The following is a 23,061-nucleotide window of genomic DNA, read 5'->3' on the forward strand; positions in this document are numbered from 1 at the left end:
CAAGTTTCAGCCTAATCGCACCGGTAGAACTTGAGAAGAAGTTCAAAATGTCTTTTCAAGATGGCGGCTGTGGTGGCCATCTTGGATTTCGGATCGACTCGAAAAATAACAACACTTTGTCGGGACTATGTCAGGATCATTTCATGCAAGTTTCAGCCAAATTGCACTGGTAGAACTTGAGAAGAAGTTCAAAATGTGAAAAGTTAACGCACGGCGCACGGCGGACGACGACAGACGAAACATGACGACTATAGGTCTAAAAATTGAGAAAGATCCCTTCAGTATTTTGTGAGAAATAGCGATAACAATCTTTTACTATGAAAATCAAAGATGGCTGCCTGACCGCCATTTTGTTGACCGATCGATCCAAAAACGTATTATGCACAACTAGAGCCCTAGGTGAACCTACATAAGAAATTTGAGAAAGATCATTTCAGTACTTTGTGAGATATAGCGATAACAATCTTTAACTATCAAAATCCAAGATGGCTGCCTGGCGGCCATCTTGTTGACCAATCGGTCCCAAAACGCAATATGCACAACTAGAGCCCTAGGGGAACCTACATATGAAATTTGAGATTGATCCTTTCAGTACTTTGTGAGGTAAAGCGATAACAATCTTTAACTATAAAAATCCAAGATGGCTGCCTGGCGGCCATCTTGTTGACCGATCAGTCCCAAAACGCAATATGCACAACTAGGGCCCTAGGGGAACCTACGTATGAAATTTGAGAAAGATCCCTTCAGTACTTTCTGAGAAATAGCGATCACAACCTTTACCTATCAAAATCCAAGATGGCTGCCTGGCGGCCATCTTGTTGACCGATCGGTCCCAAAACGCTATATGCACAACTAGGGCCCTAGGGGAACCTACATATGAAATTTGAGAAAGATCGCTTCAGTGCTTTCAGAGAAATAGTGATAACAAACTTTAAGGATCAAAATCCAAGATGGCTGCCTGGCGGCCATCTTGTTTACCGATTGGTTTCAAAATGCAATATGCACAACTAGGGCCCTAGGGGAACCTACGTATGAAATTTGAGACAGATCCCTTCAGTACTTTCTGAGAAATAGCAATAACAAACTTTAACTATCAAAAAGTCCAAGATGGCTGCCTGGCGGCCATCTTGTTTACCGATTGGTCCCAAAATGCAATATGCACAACAAGTTCCCTAGGGGAACCTACATATGAAATGTGAGACGGATCCCTTCAGTACTTTCTGAGAAATAGCGATAATAAGAATTGTTAACGGACGGACGGACGGAGGGACGGACAGACGGAAGGACGGACCACGGACAAAAAGCGATTTGAATAGCCCACCATCTGATGATGGTGGGCTAAAAATAGGAAGGGAGATAAAATAACCAGATAAATATTTGTAGCGGGATCAGACTGGGTTGATTATCGGGGATCAGGTAGCTCAGTTGGAAGAGCTACATTTTCTTCTCTCCTGTTACAGAATTGGCACCCAACTAAATAACCAACAGTTGTGGTGTTTGAAAGGGTCTCGTATGTATTCAAAAAAGGAGGGAGGAGTGTAGCGGGACTGGACTGGGTCGATTATCGATGACCAGGTAGTTCAGTCGATAGAGCAATCAGCTAGTGTTCGGAGAGTCCGGGATCGAATCCTGGTCTTGCATTACATTTTCTCCTCTCCTGTTACATATGGTACCATACTGTGCATGTAGATATTCAAGGTAAATCAACAATGTTCGCTGATCCTGCAGAATTGCCTTACAGTGTTATAATGAATGCAGTAAATGTATGTCTCATTGGTGTGATTGTGATTTAAAGGCAGTTCATGTGGTGACCGAAAAAAAGGTAAAATCAATACTGTCAGAGTGATCAGGGAACATTGATAGTCAAGGCGCTGAAAACATAAGACGACCTGTGTTATACAAATTAATGTTTAATTGATTTTCATTAAATTGTTTCGAAGGTGATGATTAGTGTGTTATGAACGATAAGCTTAATATGTTTTTGACAAAAAATATAAACAGCTAATGTCATATTGTGTTTTAATTTCAAATAATCTTTTATTTATTCGTTTCATTTCAAGCATGTACATGTCATAGAATATAAACAAATATCAGGTATATGCTTAAATCATATTACAGTTAAATTCACAATAAGGAATTTGAAGATGATGATAGTAATTATTTTCGGATTGAAAATGATTACAATATTAAACTTCCACAGTTGAAAATTATTTCTTTTTGTTCACACAATTCTTCTCCTAGACTGTTTCCAGTTGAAATGATACATGCATGCTGACATTCTGTAAAACATAAGGAAACAATAAATGTATTAACAGAATAATAACTGAAAAGGCTAATATCATATAATTATACATTTTAATCATAAATAGCAATACCGGCATAGAGGAAATATTATTGAAGTTTAATTCCCGCTGAACATTTCATATATGATTTATGTCATTTGGCCAAAAATTTACTTCGTATTACCTAGTTTAATGAATATGCTGTATGTATATGATCAGAACGTCAAGCTCCTGTGGTAAAAATAACCAAAATGTTTTAAAAGTATGGTTTAGTGGTAATCTCTGAACGTGCTTTAATATATAGACATAATCTGATATTTATACATGTGCTTATAAAATTATCGATATCTATGGATGCGGTAAATATTCATACCTTATTAACTGCCGTTAGTTTTAAGATTACGCCACCTTGGACATTTACAAAATGTTCACCGTCTGTCACATGCTATTTTATCACTAGACCAAGTTTGTCCAAAATTTTGCTAGAGTTGTCTGTCTACGTCCATGTCATCCTGAACTCATCGGGTATTATCGGGAGAATCTATATTTCTCGAGGAGTTCCGGATGAAAGCCATGTGCCATAACACAGCCGTGATAAATGCATCTCCATTTCGCCATGAAATGTATCTGCTCTGAGACAAATTTGATTCAAATTACAAAGTTCATTATGGTATCAATTTTGATGTTCGAGGTGAAATATTACTGTCACTAATAGGGAGTAAACGTCTGGGGGGAACCAGCTTCGGAGCGGAGCATTTTTGGGACGAAACGTCTTCATTCATTGTAAACACCATTTTGGGGACGAAAAGTCTAGATACTTTGTAAACAATTCAGGTGAAAATTTTTAAACAGAAGATCTTTTGGATAGTGTATATAGTAAGGATATGAAAGACGTAATATACTATTCCTATTTCAACGTTACAGATACGCTTATTTCAGTAACTTTCATATTCAAAATTTGCTACTTAAAATTCCCGGTAAAATCAAAGTTGTTGAATACACTGCCGCTAGGAGCGCTAGTATCTGCGAGCAATTTCTAAGCCAATCATATTGAGGAAATTGACTGTAAGAGAATTTTGCAACCACGATCACAATGGCGAGTTGACCCTCGCCAAAAATTAACTTGATATAGTCTACTCAGAAGGAGGCCTTATTGTTTTTTATCTCTACATTTTCCCAGTATTAATTTTAATTTGCTGGTTAAAAATTAAAAAAAAGATGCTATAATGTCTTTTAAATACATTAAAATAGCACGTACTTAACTTTCATTTACAGATTTTATTTAAATTTTTGGAAATTGACACAATCATAAACACAAATATCTTAGCTAAGGTCAATAATTACAAATTAATCAGCCGTGGTAAATAACCCCATCTCTCAAAATATTACTGTGAAGTTTGCCATACATGTATATGCATACGATACCTACCAGTGGTAATTTAAAACAGCCATATATACTGTAAACATCAATGTATTGAAGAAATTTTTCTGCTGTCCTCGTGAAGTCTATGTTCTCCAGTGTATCAAAATATAAGCATGGTCAACATCGGTTGTAAGCCAAGCAGTATGTGTCCGTATTTGTTTACATTCAGCAATCAGACATTATGTAAACAAACACACACGCCTGCATTTCCCGCACTGAATAATCATGTGACTAACACATATGTGTCACAAAAGAATGTCGTAGACACACTCTCTAAAGAAAGAACTGTCGCTTCCGACAAGTTTTGTTGTTAATACTCTGTTTAGTAAACATTTAACAGGCATTATGTTGTTTTATTTGGATAATGCTTCATGTAATATAAATAATAAGATCGAAATCACATGTACTACAACTTTAACATTTTACGGCATGTCGTGAAAACTGTAACGATCGAGATTCTGAAAGTACAGAGAACTTCCACTTCATTTGGCATGTCTGATGAGGATTGTTATTATATCATTGCTTAAATAACATCGGTACACTTTAGTTTCTGTGGTAGGCCCTCCGAGTATGTACTGAGTATGGAATAGTGCCGTCAGATCCCAGCGATCAACCGATTTCACTTCACAAGTTTCCTAGTTTTACACACGTGTTACAAAGACCTCGCTCATGGCCGTTCATGATTGTTTTGTGAATATCAATTGCTTTATATATAATTGCTGAACATTATTTCACATTTACACGTAATAATATCGACAAAACCCTGTCTTTAGTGTGACCTTCTTTCAACCGAAAGTTGGGCAGATACAACTGTACGTACACATATGCAAATGACGGGCAGAAATAAGGCCACCAGTCATCATAATTTATACAAATTGTCTTGACCATTGTACGTAAATAGCAACTTTATCGTACTTTTTTATGAGTCCTTGGTATCTTATTCCCATATTAAATCGTCATTATAGATATTCGTTAATTCAAAGATGTGTAATGGAAGGTAGGTATTAATAAGAAGATGATAAAGAAAAAATCGCATTTAAATGAGAGGTCAACCGCATTTAAATGAGTAGGTCAGCCATACGTGCTTGTATAAACACAAGGCATATACATGCCTTTGTGTTTAAAAAACAATTAATTGCATCCCGAAAAAAAATCTGTGGCACTATATCCTATATGGAATGAAGTACTGATTGCACATGCACCAAAGGCAAAATAAATTGTTTTATATTTCTTTTTGTGTTAATTAAACATATATATACATGATTAAACACCAATTATTCCTTAAATGACGATTATCATGTATGTTCTGTCGGCGATGGAGCATCTTTAAGGATAGTGAAAATTTCAGAAAAAAACATGAATTGATCCAGTACCTGAACCGTTTAACGTTCCCAAATTTGCGTTTCGTTTGCGTTATTTCCGTTAGCAATCGTTAGTGTTAGCAATCGTTTATCGTTAATCGTTATCGTTTGCAATAGCAATCGTTAATCGTTAGTTAATTGCGTTAGCAATCGTTTGCGTTAGAAATCGTTTGCGTTAATCGTTAGCAGGATCCACTTCCGCTAACGTTAACCACTAAAAATAGAACCAAATACCGGTGAGACGCTTTGACGATCCAGATTTGTTGTTCATTTTTATTCTTCTAAGATATTACGTTTACCACTTCGTGTAGAAGCGATCATAAAAAAAAATAAAGTATATTGTATTTTATATCTCTTTTGGGTGTATATATGTTTGTTAGATGTGGTTGAAATAGAAATATGTAACAAGATCGTATACATGACGTTCCGATCCGTGAAATCGTTCTGAAATACTTCGTATTTAAATGACAGACCATTTTTTATTCAGTCAATTTACAGAAATAATAAATGTATTAATTATCAAAACTACAAAGCTTATCTGATTTTTTCACTTTTTTATTATTATCAGAAACATATATCATATATGTATATATGTTTCTGTTATTATTATTATTATTTCTTCAAAAGCAATTCAAATATTAACGAAACTGTCTTACAGAATATTAATGTCAAAGGCATTATTTTTGAAAGAATCCACCACAACTGAAAGATTACACAAGAAAATAGCTAAAACAAATAATAAAAATATTAAAATGTTATTACAAACACGCTGCATAATATTGTTCTTGTTATGTTAAATATTATCACTTGTTATGTTAAATATTATCAATATACGAAGAATGCAAAAAAAGAAAGACTCCAGAGATTTGTAAATAAATTCGTGAAGTTTAAAAATCATTAACATGACGAGTTTAAACACGGGGAAGAAGTGAGATTTGGCATTTACATGTACATATTTTTAAAACGCAAAAATATGTATTTGTATTTATATGAAAATGGAAAAGAGAATGAAAAAGATGTAAACGTCTGCATTACTTCACATACAAGAATGTGTGTAATGTACGAGTATACCTACATCTACATGTAGAACACGTGTACAGAATTCGAACTGTGCAGGTACGTTACATCGTAAGCCTTCACACGTACTGTACGCGTGTCAAATCAGACACGGATATACGTTTCTGCTCTATCAATAAAAACTGGACAATCACCTTCTCACATGTGTTCGTTGTTATTTGTACCTGGAATCTCTTCAATTCCCAGCGTGACGCGAACGGGTATTTTACCTTTACAGGTATGTAGGTCACGACAGGTGTTACCCTGTGTCGACCCCCTGTCGCTGGCCACGGGCGAAGTTCAGCTGTAATTAACACCTTCTTGGGAGGGAGATTAACTTTATACCCAACTTACCTGTGCCCCGTACAATGTGACAGTACATTTAACGTACTGTCCTATTTGAAAGTTTTGGTGTTTACAATATGCTTTAGCTTACACCTACACATTGTATGAATAATTAATTTGTTTATAACTGTAAATTGAAGAGTTGCTTGATGTGAAATGTGATCAAATAACTTTATTTCTTACACCAGTTACAAATATACGTAGAAAATTTGTCGTAATGCAATTTTACAATCTTCAATGTACATACATGTATGCATGTGCATCACTGTCTTCATCGTCGTTGTCATCAATGATTATACATTATTGACTGAATGTGAAAATAAATAACTGTAAGTGAAATATTTTCATTCTTTATATCTTTATTATATGCATGAACTACGTGTATATAATGAGAGAACTGCAAATGACAAAACACGAATTCAAATGTTTAATCTTTATTACAGTAGCTGTGACCAGAAACATATATGTTTCTGCTGTGACGTATTTACGTACATTTGTAAATGTACGACCCTAAAATGGATGCCTAGTTAATTGTAAGCAATGAGCTTTTATATACACATATACTGTATATACATTATCATGAATGCACACCCTATTAATATAATCCGTTGTGAAAAAATATTCCGAGAATAGATTTTTCATGGTACAATGTAAGCGGAAGAGCCTTTCAACAATCTGAAAATAAAACAAACTGAAACTTGTGATTGATGCAGGAAACACTGTAAAATGTAACTTATTACAATTGTTGAGTTATGAAATATTGATAATAGAAATCAAGCATATCATATAGACAGCGATGTATAGTATTTATTATATCTAAGTCTCTGATATAGATGGAAATTTGATTTACTGCATTTTAAATGTGTATGTGTGAAAATCTTTTATTCGTCATGTTTGACTTCATTGTGCTATTATCAGTAAAGAGTTGTTGTAACAATTTGTTATTTCTTAAAATATCGGGCAAATATGACACTCTAGAATAATACCATTCTTTCTTATACATACAGTTACACATGTAATTCATTTTGTAAACGTACATTTTGTACATGTAAAGTGGAAACTTCGCATTGAGTACAGTTGTCTTTGACTTCATCGTGTCCATATAGTTTTCATAGGCAAAATATCCTGAACATACTCCCGTATTTCAGAACGTCAAGATCTGTAATTTTTTACCGTCAAGCCGTGTCTGTGATTATATAGTACTTCCGGTTTATCCTAGCCGATCGTTTTGTGTTAATCGTTAATCGTTAGCCGGTATTGCATTAATCATTGATCGTTAATCATTAATTGTTAGCGTTAGCAATCGTTAGCGTTAGCTAACGGACAAATTTTTTGCGTTGCGTTTGCGTTAGGCTGGGAACGTTAAACGGTTCAGGTACTGTATGGAAAGTATAGAGTAATGTATGTGTAAATCTCCTATCTACACTGATAGTGTGTGTATTGTGTAAGTGACTCATTCCAGACCAAATTCTGACAGCATGGTAACACAAATATCTCAGATCCATTACAGCACATCTAGCTTTACAGAATTACCTTATAACAACTAGTTCAATATATATCACCTTTAAATAAAAGTATTAACCAGAGGTTGTGTTGTGGCTTTTAGATATAGAACAATAACTGAAATAACTTATTTTTCTGAGCTATACGAAGATGTCTACTGAATAAACATCTGTGTAAGAATTAATGAAGTTAATTAATCAAATACAAACTAGTTTCCAATACAATAACAGGATTTATACTAAATATAATTAATACATTACATAAAAACCATGGTATGCCCTATTTATAATTCATATAAAACATGTTAGGATCTGAACAATATATATGTACCAGTAACATAATACCACAAACAGCTGTCAGTGGAAAGAAAATGTAAGATTCTATACTAAGTCTTTTCACTAGCAACTATGGCAGCCGGGATGAGCCTGTGTATATATGATTAACAAAGTCAGAGATACTAACCCTTCGTCAGTCTCATTGATCATATCACACACTTCCATAAACAGTCCCCAGTTCTCTGAGGCCTGGGATCCATCTGTAGCTCTCTCTGTAACATATACATTGTAACTGGAAAGTGGAAACTAAACAAAATGACAAGAATTATCTGCAAGACGTAAATGACCATATGTACCAAAGACAATCTAATTACAAGAGGCCCAGAGGGCCTTTATCGCTCACCTGGTTTATAATGCCAAGTAATGTTCTGAATACAGGTTCATTGTTTCTTTTCTGAAGGAATTTTAATATTAACCTCTAAATCCCCTATTGGGCCCCACCTGTCCTGCCCCCGGGGTGCCAGAGCAAAATTTATGCAAGTTCTGTTCCCCTTTCACAAAGGATGTTTGTGGCCAAATTTGGTTACATTTCATGCAGAACTCTATGACTAGTAGCGATTTAAAGAATTAACCTCTATTTCCCCTATTGGGCCCCACCTCTCCTGCCCCCGGGGGATCAGAGCCAAAATTTATACAAGTTCTGTTCCCCTTCCCCCAAGGATATTTGTGGCCAAATTTGGTTACAATCCATGCAGAAATCTATGACTAGTAGCGATTTAAAGGATTTACCTCTATTTCCCCTATTGGGCCCCGCCCCTCCTGCCCCCGGGGGATCAGAGCCAAAATTTATACAAGTTCTGTTCCCCTTCCCCCAAAGATGTTTGTGGACAAATTTGGTTACAATCCATGTAGAACTCTATGACTAGTAGCGATTTAAAGGATTTACTTCTATTTCTCCTATTGGGCCCCCCTCCTGCCCCTGGAGGGTCAGAGCCAAAATTTATACAAGTTCTCTTCTCCTACCCCCAAGGATGTTTGTGGCCAAATTTGGTTACAATCCATGTAGAACTCTATGACTAGTAGTGATTTAAAGGATTTACCTCTATTTCCCTTATTGGGCCCTGCCCCTCCTGCCCCTGGCGGACCAGAGCCAAAATTTATACAAGTTCAGTTTCCCTTCCCCCAAGAATGTTTGTGGCCAAATTTGGTTACATTCCATTCAGAACTCTATGACTAGTAGCGATTTAAAGGATTTACCTCTATTTCCCCTATTGGGCCCCACCTGTCCTGCCCCCGGGGGGCCAGAGCAAAATTTATACAAGTTCTGTTCCCCTTCCCCCAAGGATGTTTGTGGCCAAATTTGGTTACAATCCATGTAGAACTCTAGGACAAGTAGCGATTTAAAGAATTTACCTCTATTTCCCCTATTGGGCCCAGCCCCTCCTGCCCCTGGGGGATCAGAGCCAAAATTTATACAAGTTCTGTTCCACTTCCCCAAAGGATGTTTGTGGCCAAATTTGGTTACAATCCATGCAGAACTCTAGGACAAGTAGCGATTTAAAGAATTTACCTCTATTTCCCCTATTGGGCCCCGCCCCTCCTGCCCCCGGGGGGACAGAGCCAAAATTTGTACAAGTTCTGTTCCCCCTCCCCCAAGGATGTTTGTGGCCATATTTGGTTACAATCCATGTAGAACTCTATGACAAGTAGCGATTTAAATGAAACGTTGACAGACAGACGGACGACGGACGCGGACGGACGACGGACGCAGTGCCATGACATAAGCTCACCAGCCCTTCGGGCCAGGTGAGCTAAAAATTAGACTTGTAATTCCGCTTCACTACAAGAGGCCCAGAGGGCCTGTATCGCTCGCCTGGTTTGTTATGCCAAGTAATGATCTGAATACAGGTTCATTGTTTCTTTTCTGAAGGAATTTTAATATTAACCTCTAAATCCCCTATTGGGCCCCAACCCTCCTGCCCCCAGGGGGTCAGAGCCAAAATTTATACAAGTTCTGTTCCCCTTCTCCCAAGGATGTTTATGGCCAAATTTGGTCACAATCCAAGCAAAACTCTAGGACAAGTAGCGATTTATAGGATTTACCTCTATTTCCACTATTGGGCCCCACCCGTCCTGCTCCCAGGGGACCAGAGCCAAAATTTATTCAAGTTCTGTTCCCCTTCCCCCAAGGATGTTTGTGGTTTATATTTGGTTACATTCCATTCAGAACTCTATATGCCTAGTAGCAATTTAAAGGATTTACTTCTATTTCCCCTATTGGGCCCCGCCCCTCCTGCCCCCGGTGGGTTAGAGCCAAAATTTATACAAGTTCTGTTCCCCCTTCCCTGGGATGCTTATGGCCAATTTTGGTTACAATCCATGCAGAAATCTAGGACAAGTAGCGATTTATAGGATTTACCTCTATTTCCCCTATTGGGCCCCGCCCCTCCTGCCAACCAGGGGTCAGAGCCAAAATTTATACAAATTCTGTTCCCCTTCCCCCAAGGATGTTTGTGGCCAAATTTGGTTACAATTCATGTAGAACTCTATGACTAGTAGCGATGTAAAGAATTTACCTCTATTTCCCCTATTGGGCCCTGCCCCTCCTGTCCCCTGGGGGTCAGAGCCAAAATTTATACAAGTTCTGTTCCCCTTCCCCCAGGGATGTTTGTGGCCAAATTTGGTTACAATCCATGCAGAACTCTATGACTAGTAGCAATTTTAAAGGAAATGTTGACAGACGGACGACGAACGACGGACGACGAACGACAGACAACGGACGACTGACGCCGCGCCATGACATAAGCTCACCGGCCCTTCAGGCCAGGTAGGCTAATAATGCTCTACAATACGCTCCAGTACAAGATCTAACAATTCTCCGTTCAGGGTCACCTCAGCATGACATCTATTATTAGCCATGACCAATCAATGTTTCACCTACGAAATTTTCTGTGTGTTGATTCTCTTGGAAACATAAATGGCTTCTAGCTTGTATGTCCCGAGTTGTTATGATTCTAGGCCAGGGGTCATGGTGAGGTGATCCCGATCAAGAAGTTGTTAGATCGTGTATTGGAGCATATCAAAGCACATCATATATAGTGGAGTGGAATTACAATTTTAATTAGATTGTACCTAAGAAGGCCAATGTGAGAGGACAGGAAGATACACTACTTACTCAATCTCCCCCTATAACATAAAAGTATCAGCAAGACATAGTAATGCCTCAATCTCCTCAGATCCAGCTGGACGAAATATGGTGGACTAGATGCTCCCTAATTCTCAAATGGTTTACTGTTCAGCTTTATATAAAGTAAGGCTAAAATTTACATATTAGTATCATATGTTTCTAAAACAAGACATTGATAGTTTAGCACCTAGATGGTGTGATTTTTGTTAATTAGAAAAGATAGAACAGCAATTGATCAACCAAAAGGTTAGCTATAAATCAGGGAGCTTAACCACTGGAATGTCATAACAGAATAGTCTTCGGTATTACGATTTGTAGTTATGTATATAATGTGTTGACAACATCCAGCAGCATTTCCTAGCAAAATAACTAATTAGCCTTCCATCATTATCTTTCTGAAGCCGTAAAACAGGAACATTGAATCAAACAACTTGAGTACCTTTTTAGAATTTAAGCCTCACAGAATTGTCCCTTTAATGACTATATAATTATCTCCCCTGATGTAGAAAATATAATCTACAAACTATAATTATCTCCCCTGATGTATAAGATATGATCTACAAACTATAATTATGTCCCATGGTGTAGAAGATCAACAGACTATAATTATCTCCCCTGATGAAGAAGATATACAGACTATAATTATCTCCCCTGATGGAGAAGGTCTACAGACTATAATGATCTCTCCTGGTGTAGAAGATCTACAGACTATAATTATCTCCCCTGATGAAGAAGATATACTGACTCTGATCATATGAGACTATAATTATCTCCCCTGTTGTAGAAGATCTACAGACTATAATTATCTCCCTTGATGTTGAAGATATACTGACTCTGATCATATGAGACTATAATGATCTCCCCTGGTGTAGCAGATCTACAGACTATAATGATCTCCCCTGGTGTAGAAGATCCACAGACTATAATTATCTCCCCTGATGAAGAAGATATACTGACTCTGATCATATGAGACTATAATGATCTCCCCTGGTGTAGCAGATCTACAGACTATAATGATCTCCCCTGGTGTAGCAGATCTACAGACTATAATGATCTCCCCTGGTGTAGCAGATCTACAGACTATAATCATCTCCCCTGGTGTAGAAGATCTACAGACTATAATTATCTCCCCTAGTGTAGAAGATATACTGACTATAATTATCTTTGCTGGTGTAGAAGATCATCAGACAATAATTATTTCCCCTTATGTAGAAGATCTAGAGACTACTTATTTTACTGTATTCCTGTCATTTTTCCTTATCAATGAAAATGCGCATTATAAAATACCAGAAAATATCAGGTGATAGGTCAGATGTTACTGTTTTTATAATTACTTTTTTATCAGTGTTTTTACTTGTCAAATACATTTTTATCAGATTTTACATAGCTGTTTTTTTGTTTTCATCAGCTTGCCCTGTTGTAATTATAATTGTTAGTACAAATGTATAGTCATGAAGTTTGACATGTATAAATCTAGTAAGACTAGTATAAATAATTTAAAGGATCAAATTTCACATATCTTGCAAAAATTTCCATGCCAATCCTAAGCCTATAAGGACTGTTATTGATCACTCAAATTTGTTTCAATTCTAAACAAGAAGCTTATAAAGGCCCACTGCCTTTCCGGAGTAAAACATAAATGTTTCTTTAAAACATTAATAACATCAGAAAATGTATACTGATGACCTAAGATGAGGTTACAACACCTTACAACACCAAACATATGTAAGATTTCCTTCGTAATATATGATAATAGTGGAGAGTCATTTCGCTGTTTTGTCGTCTGGCGCAGTGATATTCAACTATCATGCGGTATTTAGGACGAAGGCAGGAAACATAAGACGACCCACGTTATGAAAAAATTGACATTTCTTTGTTTTAATCAAATTGTTCAGAAGGTGATGATACGGTAAGTTAATAACTTTTGTGACCCTACAAAATTATCGATCTTGTTTTACATTAACATTTCAAATTTTTTTTAAAAATTCAATATAATAAATGTAAACACAAACAACTTTTGTGTCTTTCTTATGTCACGATGAATTCAAAAATTGTCATTATATAATAGATAATGAGTACTTAATTACATACCAAAATCCAAACAATTCCTTCATTTAGTGTTACCCAAAACGGAAGTATGATTAAATATATGCAAATAACTGCTGAGAATTAGGCCACTGATCGCTACCACTGATGCAAATTATCCTCATTATTTTTCAATTATAGAAGTTCATGCCAAAGTTTTGCAGACATGTTTGAAACTATTCTATTTAAGGAAATACCATAGAAGTTGTTAATTGCAATTAAACTGCACTATGGCAGCATATTTGTTCTAGAAAGAGAAAAAGAAAAAAAAACTGCATGCAACAGAGAGGTCAATCACATTTAAATTAGTTGTGTCACCATGACCACTGACAGTACTGGAAAAGCATTCAAAGCTTTTCCAGTAAAAACAAAGTGTGACTATTATCAATCTATACTAAACCTCTGGTCATGAGGTGTTAACAGATGTCTGGGGAAGGAGGCAGGAGGGGTGGGGCCCAATAAGGGAAATAGAGGTAAATCCTTTAAATCGCTACTTATCCCCGCCCATCCTGCCCCCGGGGGACCAGAGCCAAAATTTATACAAGTTCAGTTCCCCTTCCCCAAGGATGTTTGTGGCCAATTTTGGTTACATTCCATTTAGAACTCTATGACTAGTAGCGATTTAAAGGATTTACCTCTATTTCCACCATTGGGCCCCGCCCCTCCTGCCCCCAGGGGACCAGAGCAAAAATTAATACAAGTTCTGTTCCCCTTCCCCAAGGATGTTTCTGGCCAAATTTGGTTACAATCCATGCAGAACTCTAGGACAAGTAGCGATTTATAGGATTTACCTCTATTTCCCCTATTTGGCCCCGCCCCTCCTGTCCCCGTGGGGTCAGAGCCAAAATTTATACAAGTTCTGTTCCCCTTCCCCCAAGGATGTTTGTGGCCAAATTTGGTTACAATCCATGCAGAACTCTAGGACAAGTTGTGATTTATAGGATTTACCTCTATTTCCCCTATTGGGCCCCGCCCCTCCTGCCCCCGGGGGTCAGAGCCAAAATATATAAGTTCTGTTCCCCTTCCCCCAAGGATGTTTATGGCCAAATTTGATCACTATCCAAGCAAAACTCTAGGACAAGTAGCGATTTATAGAATTTACCTCTATTTTCCCTATTGGGCCCCGCCCCTCCTGCCCCCGGGGAGTCAAAATTTATACAAGTTCTGTTCCCCTTCCCCCAAGGATGTTTCTGGCCAAATTTGGTTACAATCCATGCAGAACTCTAGGACAAGTAGCGATTTATAGAATTTACCTCTATTTCCCCTATTGGGCCCCGCCCCTCCTGCCCCCTTGGGGTCAGAGCCAAAACTTATGCAAGTTCTGTTTCCCTTCCCCCAAGGATGTTTGTGGCCAAAATTGGTTACAAACCATCCAGAACTCTATGACTAGTAGCAATTTAAAGGAAATGTTGACGGACGGACGGACGGACGACGGACGCCGCGCCATGACATAAGCTCACCGGCCCTTCGGGCCAGGTGAGCTAACAAGAGATTCCAGAGGGATCTTTGCACCCACTAAAGAATGATGTCTGCCATCTTGTTGACCAATCGGTCCCAAAATGCAATATGCACAACTAGCAAGGTTCATACAGAAATCAAGATATGAAATTCAAGGCTTTTCAAGGCCTTTTCAAGGCTTTTGATGATAAAATTCAAGGCCCTTATAGCAATATTATAAGCATAAGAATTTCATATTGACAAGAAAATAAAAATGTTTCTTTCATTCTTCTCACATTAATCCCTTATATTGATGATATCTGACGAATTTGCAGACAGTTTTAAGTGAACAAATAATTTGAGAAATTTCAATCTAACCATCACATCATTGTCAAATAAAAACTAGAAAGCCATACTCTTAGTCTTCCGTTATAACTTCAATTTCCTTGAACAAGCTTGACATTACAGATGCCTCAATTCCTCTAACTTTCCCATACATCGCTATATCTAACTCATAACCAACCCCTTTCACCCTATCTCAACATCTGTAAGAAGGTCCTGATCTTTTGGAGATTGTACGTTTCAAAATATCGATATTTAACTATGATTTTACCATCTCAAATTGCCGATCTTTAACTATGAATTGCCTTGAACAATATCTATAGAAAACCATTAAACTAATCCAATTCACTGTCAGAATTTAATATGATATCAAAATGGTGTCATCATTATTATCCTCACCTTCTGATGATAGCCAGGCTCCCCGCCATGTTTTTGTAGCCGGCTAGTGATGCTGACTGATCCAGCTCAGTTATCTGTCTATATCTTATTAATACTTAACCCCTCATAAATAACAAACCCACAGAAGACCCTGATTCTTCTTTTATTAGATAGTGATAAAACCAGATGTGTTCCGAGTATCATATTACTGATAACAGGTGGTACATTCTAGAGACTCCACAAACGTCATTTTCATTTTGTTGTCAATATGCCGTGATAAGCGTGGTAAGGGTTAAGAAAATTTTAACGATTTTTCTGCAATTAACCACCAAAATTAGAAGATGTCTGTGATAGATTAAGTAAATTCAAGGCCTATAATTATGTTTTCAAGGCTATACGACCATTTTTCAAGGCCTTTCAAGGCCATATATCAATTTCAAGGCCTTTCAAGGCAGACACTCAAAATTCAAGGCCTTTTCAAGCCTGTGCGAACCCTGTACAAGTTCTGTTCCCCCTCTACCAAGGATGTTTGTGGCCAAATTTGGTTACAATCCATGCAGAACTCTACGACAAGTAGCGATTTAAAGGATTTACCTCTATTTCCCCTATTGGGCCCCGCCCATCCTGCCCCCGGGGGACCAGAGCCAAAATTTATACAAACTCTGTTCCCCTTCCCCCAAGGATGTTTGTGGCCAATTTTGGTTACATTCCATTCAGAACTCTATGACTAGTAGCGATTTAAAGGATTAACCTCTATTTCCCCTATTGGGCCCCGCCCCTCCTGCCCCCGGTGGTCAGAGCCAAAATATATACAAGTTCTGTTCCCCTTCCCCCAAGGATTTTTATGGCCAAATTTGATCACTATCCAAGCAAAACTCTAGGACAAGTAGCGATTAATAGGATTTACCTCTATTTCCCCTATTGGGACCACCCGTCCAGCCCCCGGGAGGCCAGAGCCAAAATTTGTACAAGTTCTGTTCCCCTTCCAAAAAGGATGTTTGAGGCCAAATTTGGTTACATTCCATGCAGAACTCTATGACTAGTAGTGATTTAAGGATTTACCTCTATTTCCTCTATATTGGACCCACCTCTCCTGCCCATGGGGTGTCAGAGCCAAAATTTATACAAGTTCTGTTCCCCTTCCCCCAAGGATGTTTGTGGCCAAATTTGGTTACAATTCATGTAGAACTCTATGACTAGTAGCGATTTAAAGGATTTACCTCTATTTCCCCTATTGGGCCCCGCACCTCCTGTCCCGGGGGACCAGAGCCAAAATTTATACAAGTTCTGTTCCCCTTCCCCAAAGGATGTTTGTGGCCAAATTTGGTTACATTCAATTCAGAGCTCTATGACAAGTAGCGATTTAAAGGATTTACCTCTATTACCCCTATTGGGCCCCGCCCCTCCTGCCCCCGGGGGGTCAGAGCCAAAATTTATACAAGTTCTGTTCCCCTTCCCCCAAGGATGTTTGTGACCAAATTTGGTTACATTCCATTCAGAACTCCATGACTTGTAGCGATTTAAAGGATTTACCTCTATTTCCCCTGAGGGGCTCCGCCCCTCCTGCCCCCGGGGGATCAGAGCCAAAATTTATACAAGTTCTGTTCCCCTTCCCCCAAGGATGTTTGTGGCTAATTTTGGTTACAATCCATGCAGAACTCTAGGACAAGTAGCGATTTAAAGGATTTACCTCTATTACCCCTATTGGGCCCCGCCCCTCCTGCCCCTGGGGGACCAGAGCCAAAATTTATACAAGTTCTGTTTCCCCTCCCCCAAGGATGTTTGTGGCCAAATTTGGTTACAATCGATTTAAAGGAAATGTTGACGGACGGACTGACGGACGGACGGACGGACGGACGGACGACGGACACCGCGCCATGACATAAGCTCACCAGCCCTTTGGGCCAGGTGAGCTAAGAATTAAAAAGAAATTTACTTTTTTTCTCTCTCAGATTAAATTACATTTTGAATACTACTGTAACGATTGTGGGTTTTTTTAATTTAGTGCTTGTAAATTTAAGAACTTTATCTAAGTTAATTCCGTTATTGTGAAAGACTAGAACACTGACACGTCAGAAAGGGCCCCGCTATGTGTCTGACGTGCTTAAGTGGAAAAGTAGTATTTTGACAACGAATTCTTCCGTGTTAGCTATATGTTGCTAATAAATAATTAATGTCAACATTAATTGGGAAACCGATGATGGTACATTATTATAATTCTTTGGAAAAAGTCTTCCAAGTATTTAACTTAAATCCTGATTCCAAGCTAACATTACATTAAGAGCATACAATTAACTCAAATAAATTTGACCTTGACCTTTGACTTAGTAACCTTGGCCCATGACCTTACCTTTGGACAGTCAACTCCTTGTTTAATTCTGAACAACTTTGCATCATAATGTTATAACAAAATGTTTATCAGTTAAGAGCAACAACATTGTGGTTTTTTTAAATGTTAAAATCCAAGATGGCCGATTTTTTAATTTAATTTCAGCCTGAAAAATTACCAAGCAGATCTAGGATGGATGGGGAATCATCATGTAAAATATGGGGAAAATACTCCACTCCCTTCCATCATTAATGTGCAAAAGAAAAAAAACTGACAGACGGACGGACGGACAGACGGACAACCTGATTACTATAGGGCACCCGCATCTCGATGCGGGGCCCTAATAATTAAATTCCCAGTCTAATATTTCGAAAAATAAAACTGCTCCAGAACTGGGTGTATATAGGGAAGTGACTACTTTTGCAAAACCACACATTCCTTTAATTCAACAAAATTCAATATGAATGCAGAATTTCATCATAAAAAAGCAGATATTTAATTTATTCATACATATGTCGCGCGTATACCTCCCTCTTTTGAGACCAAAATCCCTTAAAATGGTTATCAATCTCCCTTACAACCCCTAGAAAAATATGGCATGTATCACTGGTAAGCCCAAAATAGGTAAAATAACCGAAATTTGGTAATTTAACTGGGAAATAGGTAAAAATTACCAATTTTCGGTTATTTTCCCAGTTGTACAGTTATTTTCCCAGTTGTAGAGTTAAATTACCAATGTCCAGTTAAATTCCCAATTTACCAGATAAATTCCCTATTTTTCTCAAACCTTGCCCGGAGGCTATATTCTTCATCGGGAGGTGTGAAGACTCCCGCTGTGAGACCATGCCTCGCTGGCACAGCAAATTTACCTGTGTCCGGTCGGCTAACTGGTCGGTCAACGTCCCAATATACTTACTGTGGGCATTTCTGGGCTACTATCTAGAAGCCATTTCCTGTATTTTATCACGTTTGTGATGTGTGTTACTGTTTCAACAGTTTTAATAACGTAACATGCAGTTCTCGTTTCAGATATTGTAGAACCAGAGAAGATCGAAGAAACTACCAAATTAACATTGTGATGCATAACTGTTGAAGAGATGAACGGGATTAATTTTGAAACTATTAAATTATACAACATACACTGTATGTCTCTTGTTTATTTTTTACGAACAGCTGGTTGATCGTATAAATCCTTGCTTAAGTTTTTTAGTTCTATTTCAGAGAAACGAAACATCGTGATGTATGACTGTAGAAGAGATGAACAGGATCGATTTTGAAATAAATCAAATTATTATCTCGCGAAGAAGTATTGCGTATTTTGAGGAAATAACAATAAAATCGCTTTGTTTTGTTTTGTTTTTAAATTAGTCACCGTAACCAGAAACTGATTGTCCAAAACATTGGCGGTCCACCGTACTCTGTGCACATTTCAATGTCTAGAGATAATACACATGAATAGTTATTATTAGTGTTTGAAAAGATTAGAATCTAGTCACTTTAAATCGTCGCAATACGTATTTAGTATGTTTGACTTTGAGATCATTAACCAATTAATCGGATAGCAGATACGTTGGCTTGCAATAATCGCATTGTGAGTAAACTCACTACGATACCAGACCCAAGCCATGGCTAGAAATATATAACAATACGATTGAAAATATCACTAACCTTGCAGAACCTTTCAGATTGTTAATTATGTAGTAATTAATTGTAGCACCAGAGAAGATCGGAGAAACTACCAAATTAACATCGTGATGCATAACTGTTGAAGAGATGAACATGATTAATTTTGAAACTATTAAATTATGATACACTGTCTGTCTCTTGTTTATTTTTTTACGAACAGCTGGTTGATCGCATAAATCTTTGCTAAAGATTTTTTAGTTCTATTTCAGATATCGTAGGACCAGTGGAGAAGAAAACTATTATAATAGTAATTCAATATTTATCTTATATTTACAATGTCTAATACAAGGACATAGTCATTCAGATCCCCCGTCAATGGAGATATCAAAGCTGAAGTAAGTTTGATTGTGGAGACTTATGTGTATGAAAAAAAACAGGGAAAAGGAAGTTGAGCTAAAGAAAGATGGGAGTATAATTCAAGTAGAGCGGGGCTGCAATTGTTGAATCAGGTATACAGCCTTGACATTAATATTAGACTATATACACAAAGATGGGTGGAGTTTTGCAAAGTAACATTTACCATTTACCATGATATTTTCAGCAATGTTTCCATGGTAACGTAAAAAGTGCAAAAAATGAAAACCTAAAAATAGCAAAAGGTACTACTAGACCATAAAAAGAATGTGTCTATGAAGTTTCGTGGAAATATCTCTGCTGGTTTTAGAGTTATGCTCCGGAAATGAACCTGCTACAAAAAAAATATGATATTTTCAGCAATGTTTCTATGGTTACAGAAAAAAAGCACAAAAAGTGAATACCTAAAACTAGCAAAAGGCACTACTAGACCATAAGAACAATGTGTCTATGAAGTTTCATGGAAATATCTCTGCCGGTTTTAGATTTGTGCTCCAGAAACGATTCTTACACAAAAATCTGCCATTTTCAGCAATGTTTCCATCGTTACAGAAAACAAGAGGCCCAGAGGGCCTGTATCGCTCACCTGGTTTGTAATGCCAAGTAATGTTCTAAATACAGGTTCATTGCTCCTTTTCTGAAGGAATTCGAATATTTACCTCAAATTCCCCTACTGGGCCCTACCCATACTGCCCCCAGGGGGTCAGAGCCAACATTTATAGAAGTTCTGTTCCCCTTCCCCCATGGATGTTTGTGGCCAAATTTGGCCACAATCTATGCAGAACTCTAGGACAAGTAGCAATTTATAAGATTTACCTCTATTTCCCCTATTAGGCCCCACCCCTCCTGCCCCCGGGGGGTCAGAGCCAAACTTTATTCAAGTTCTGTTCCCCTTCCCCCAAGGATGTTTGTGGCCAAATTTGGTTACAATCCATGCAGAACTCTAGGACAGATTTATAGATTTACCTCTATTTCCCCTATTGGACCCCGCCCCTCCTGCCCCCGGGGGGGGGGGGTCAGAGCCAAACTTTATACAAGTTCTGTTCCCCTTCCCCCAAAAATGTTTGTGGCCAAATTTCGTTACAATCCATGCAGAACTCTAGGACAAGTAGCGATTTATAGGATTTACCTCTATTTCCCCTATTGGGCCCCGCCCCCTACTGCCCCCGGGGGGTCAGAGTCAAACTTTATACAAGTTCTGTTCCCCTTCCCCCAAGGATGTTTGTGGCCAAATTTGGTAACAATCCATGCAGAACTCTAGGACAAGAGCGATTTATAGGATTTACCTCTATTTCCCCTATTGGGCCCCGCCCCTCCTGCCCCCGGGGGGTCAGAGCCAAAATTTATACAAGTTCTGTTCCCCTTCCCCCAAGGATGTTTGTGGCCAAATTTGGTAACAATCCATGCAGAACTCTACGACAAGAGCGATTTATAGGATTTACCTCTATTTCCCTTATTTGGCTCGCCCCTCCTGCCCCCGGGGGGTCAGAGCCAAACTTTATACAAGTTCTGTTCCCCTTCCCCCAAGGATGTTTGTGGCCAAATTTGGTTACAACCCATGCAGAACTCTAGGACAAGTAGCGATTTATAGGATTTACCTCTATTTCCCCTATTGGGCCCCGCCCCTCCTGCCCCCGGGGGGTCAGAGCCAAAATTTATACAAGTTCTGTTCCCCTTCCCCCAAGGATGTTTGTGGCCAAATTTGGTAACAATCCATGCAGAACTCTAGGACAAGTAGCGATTTATAGGATTTACCTCTATTTCCCCTATTGGGCCCCGCCCCTCCTGCCCCTGGGAGGGTCAGAGCCAAACTTTATACAGGTTCTGTTCCCCTTCCCACAAGGATGTCTGTGGCCAAATTTGGTAACAATCCATGCAGAACTCTAGGACAAGTAGGGATTTATAGGATTTACCTCTATTTCCCCTATTGGGCCCCGCTCCTCCTGCCCCCGGGGTGTTAGAGCCAAACTTTTTTCAAGTTCTGTTCCCCTTCCCCTAAAAATGTTTGTGGCCAAATTTGGTTACAATCCATGCAGAACTCTAGGACAAGAGCGATTTATAGTATTTAGGTAGCAGTGTACAGTAGATTTGAAAAATTCAGCAAAATAATGTGCAGGCTTTAATCATGTACACACAGTTTTTTAACCTTAAACAACACCTATATAAAAGTATATATATTTTTAATCTACACAACATTTGCAATTGTCATGCAGAGTTCATTTTTGGAGAGGTCTGCATTTTGTTGCTTTGTGAGCCTGTAAAAACCATGGTAACCAAATTTTTTTCTTTAAAAAATTGCAAAAAATTGGCATTTTCAACCCAAAATTACACCCCCTCTACTAGAAATTTTTTTCTTGAATACAGTTTAAAACCAAGCATCACTGTCGTGATAGCGGAACTGAGCCTATTTCGACATAGGTATAACATTAAACTTTTGAGCAATTTTACCTCGTACCGCAGCTATCAATTTTTGCTGCTACAGTATTGAGTTTTTTCCGTCTTAGACGCACATTCGGATACCCTTTAAACCATTAATCTCGAACCCATTTTGTTGAATTTCTTTATGCAAATGTGAAGCCTGCATATAAGTCTCTAGATTGAATTCACCAGTTTTAGCACATATACATTTTTTAATTTTTCATGCATATAATAAAACAGGGGCTTTCTGCTTAATAAAAATCTCACCCATGGCCATTCGGTCTAACTGTACACTGCTACCTTATACAGCATGTTTTGTATTTTCAAATTTTCCGAAAACCCAAATTATGTCTAAACAAGGTTGTGACGAACAAAATGACCTATCCGGCTACTGTGTATCTCTAATAGTCACCGAGTAATGCCAATTTCCCCATAAGGTATATTTTCACCAGTGTTCCTCCAATACAAGTAACAAGGGGAGGTAATTTGAAAAAATGAAAGTTAAATAACAATGCTGTTTTCTGAAATAAAATTATTCTGAAAATTTGATATGGTTTTGGAGTTTTCCCTCTCTACCGGGTTGCTATGAAATCTGACCCT

The 23,061-nt window shown here is 38.1% G+C and overlaps 1 protein-coding gene across 5 annotated transcripts in view; it reads right to left on the reverse strand.

Annotated features, from left to right (window-relative positions):
- LOC138324137 (TOM1-like protein 2) overlaps positions 1 to 23,061 on the reverse strand; it is a 134,513-nt gene that overhangs the window by 93,551 nt on the left and 17,901 nt on the right. For all 5 annotated transcript variants that reach the window (XM_069269221.1, XM_069269222.1, XM_069269220.1 and 2 more), the window contains exon 2: positions 8,433 to 8,517. In XM_069269221.1, the coding sequence (XP_069125322.1) occupies positions 8,433 to 8,517 (85 nt within the window). The remainder of the gene's footprint in view (positions 1 to 8,432; positions 8,518 to 23,061) is intronic.

This window comes from Argopecten irradians, chromosome 5 (assembly GCF_041381155.1).
Source record: "Argopecten irradians isolate NY chromosome 5, Ai_NY, whole genome shotgun sequence".
NCBI classification, from domain to species: domain Eukaryota; kingdom Metazoa; phylum Mollusca; class Bivalvia; order Pectinida; family Pectinidae; genus Argopecten; species Argopecten irradians.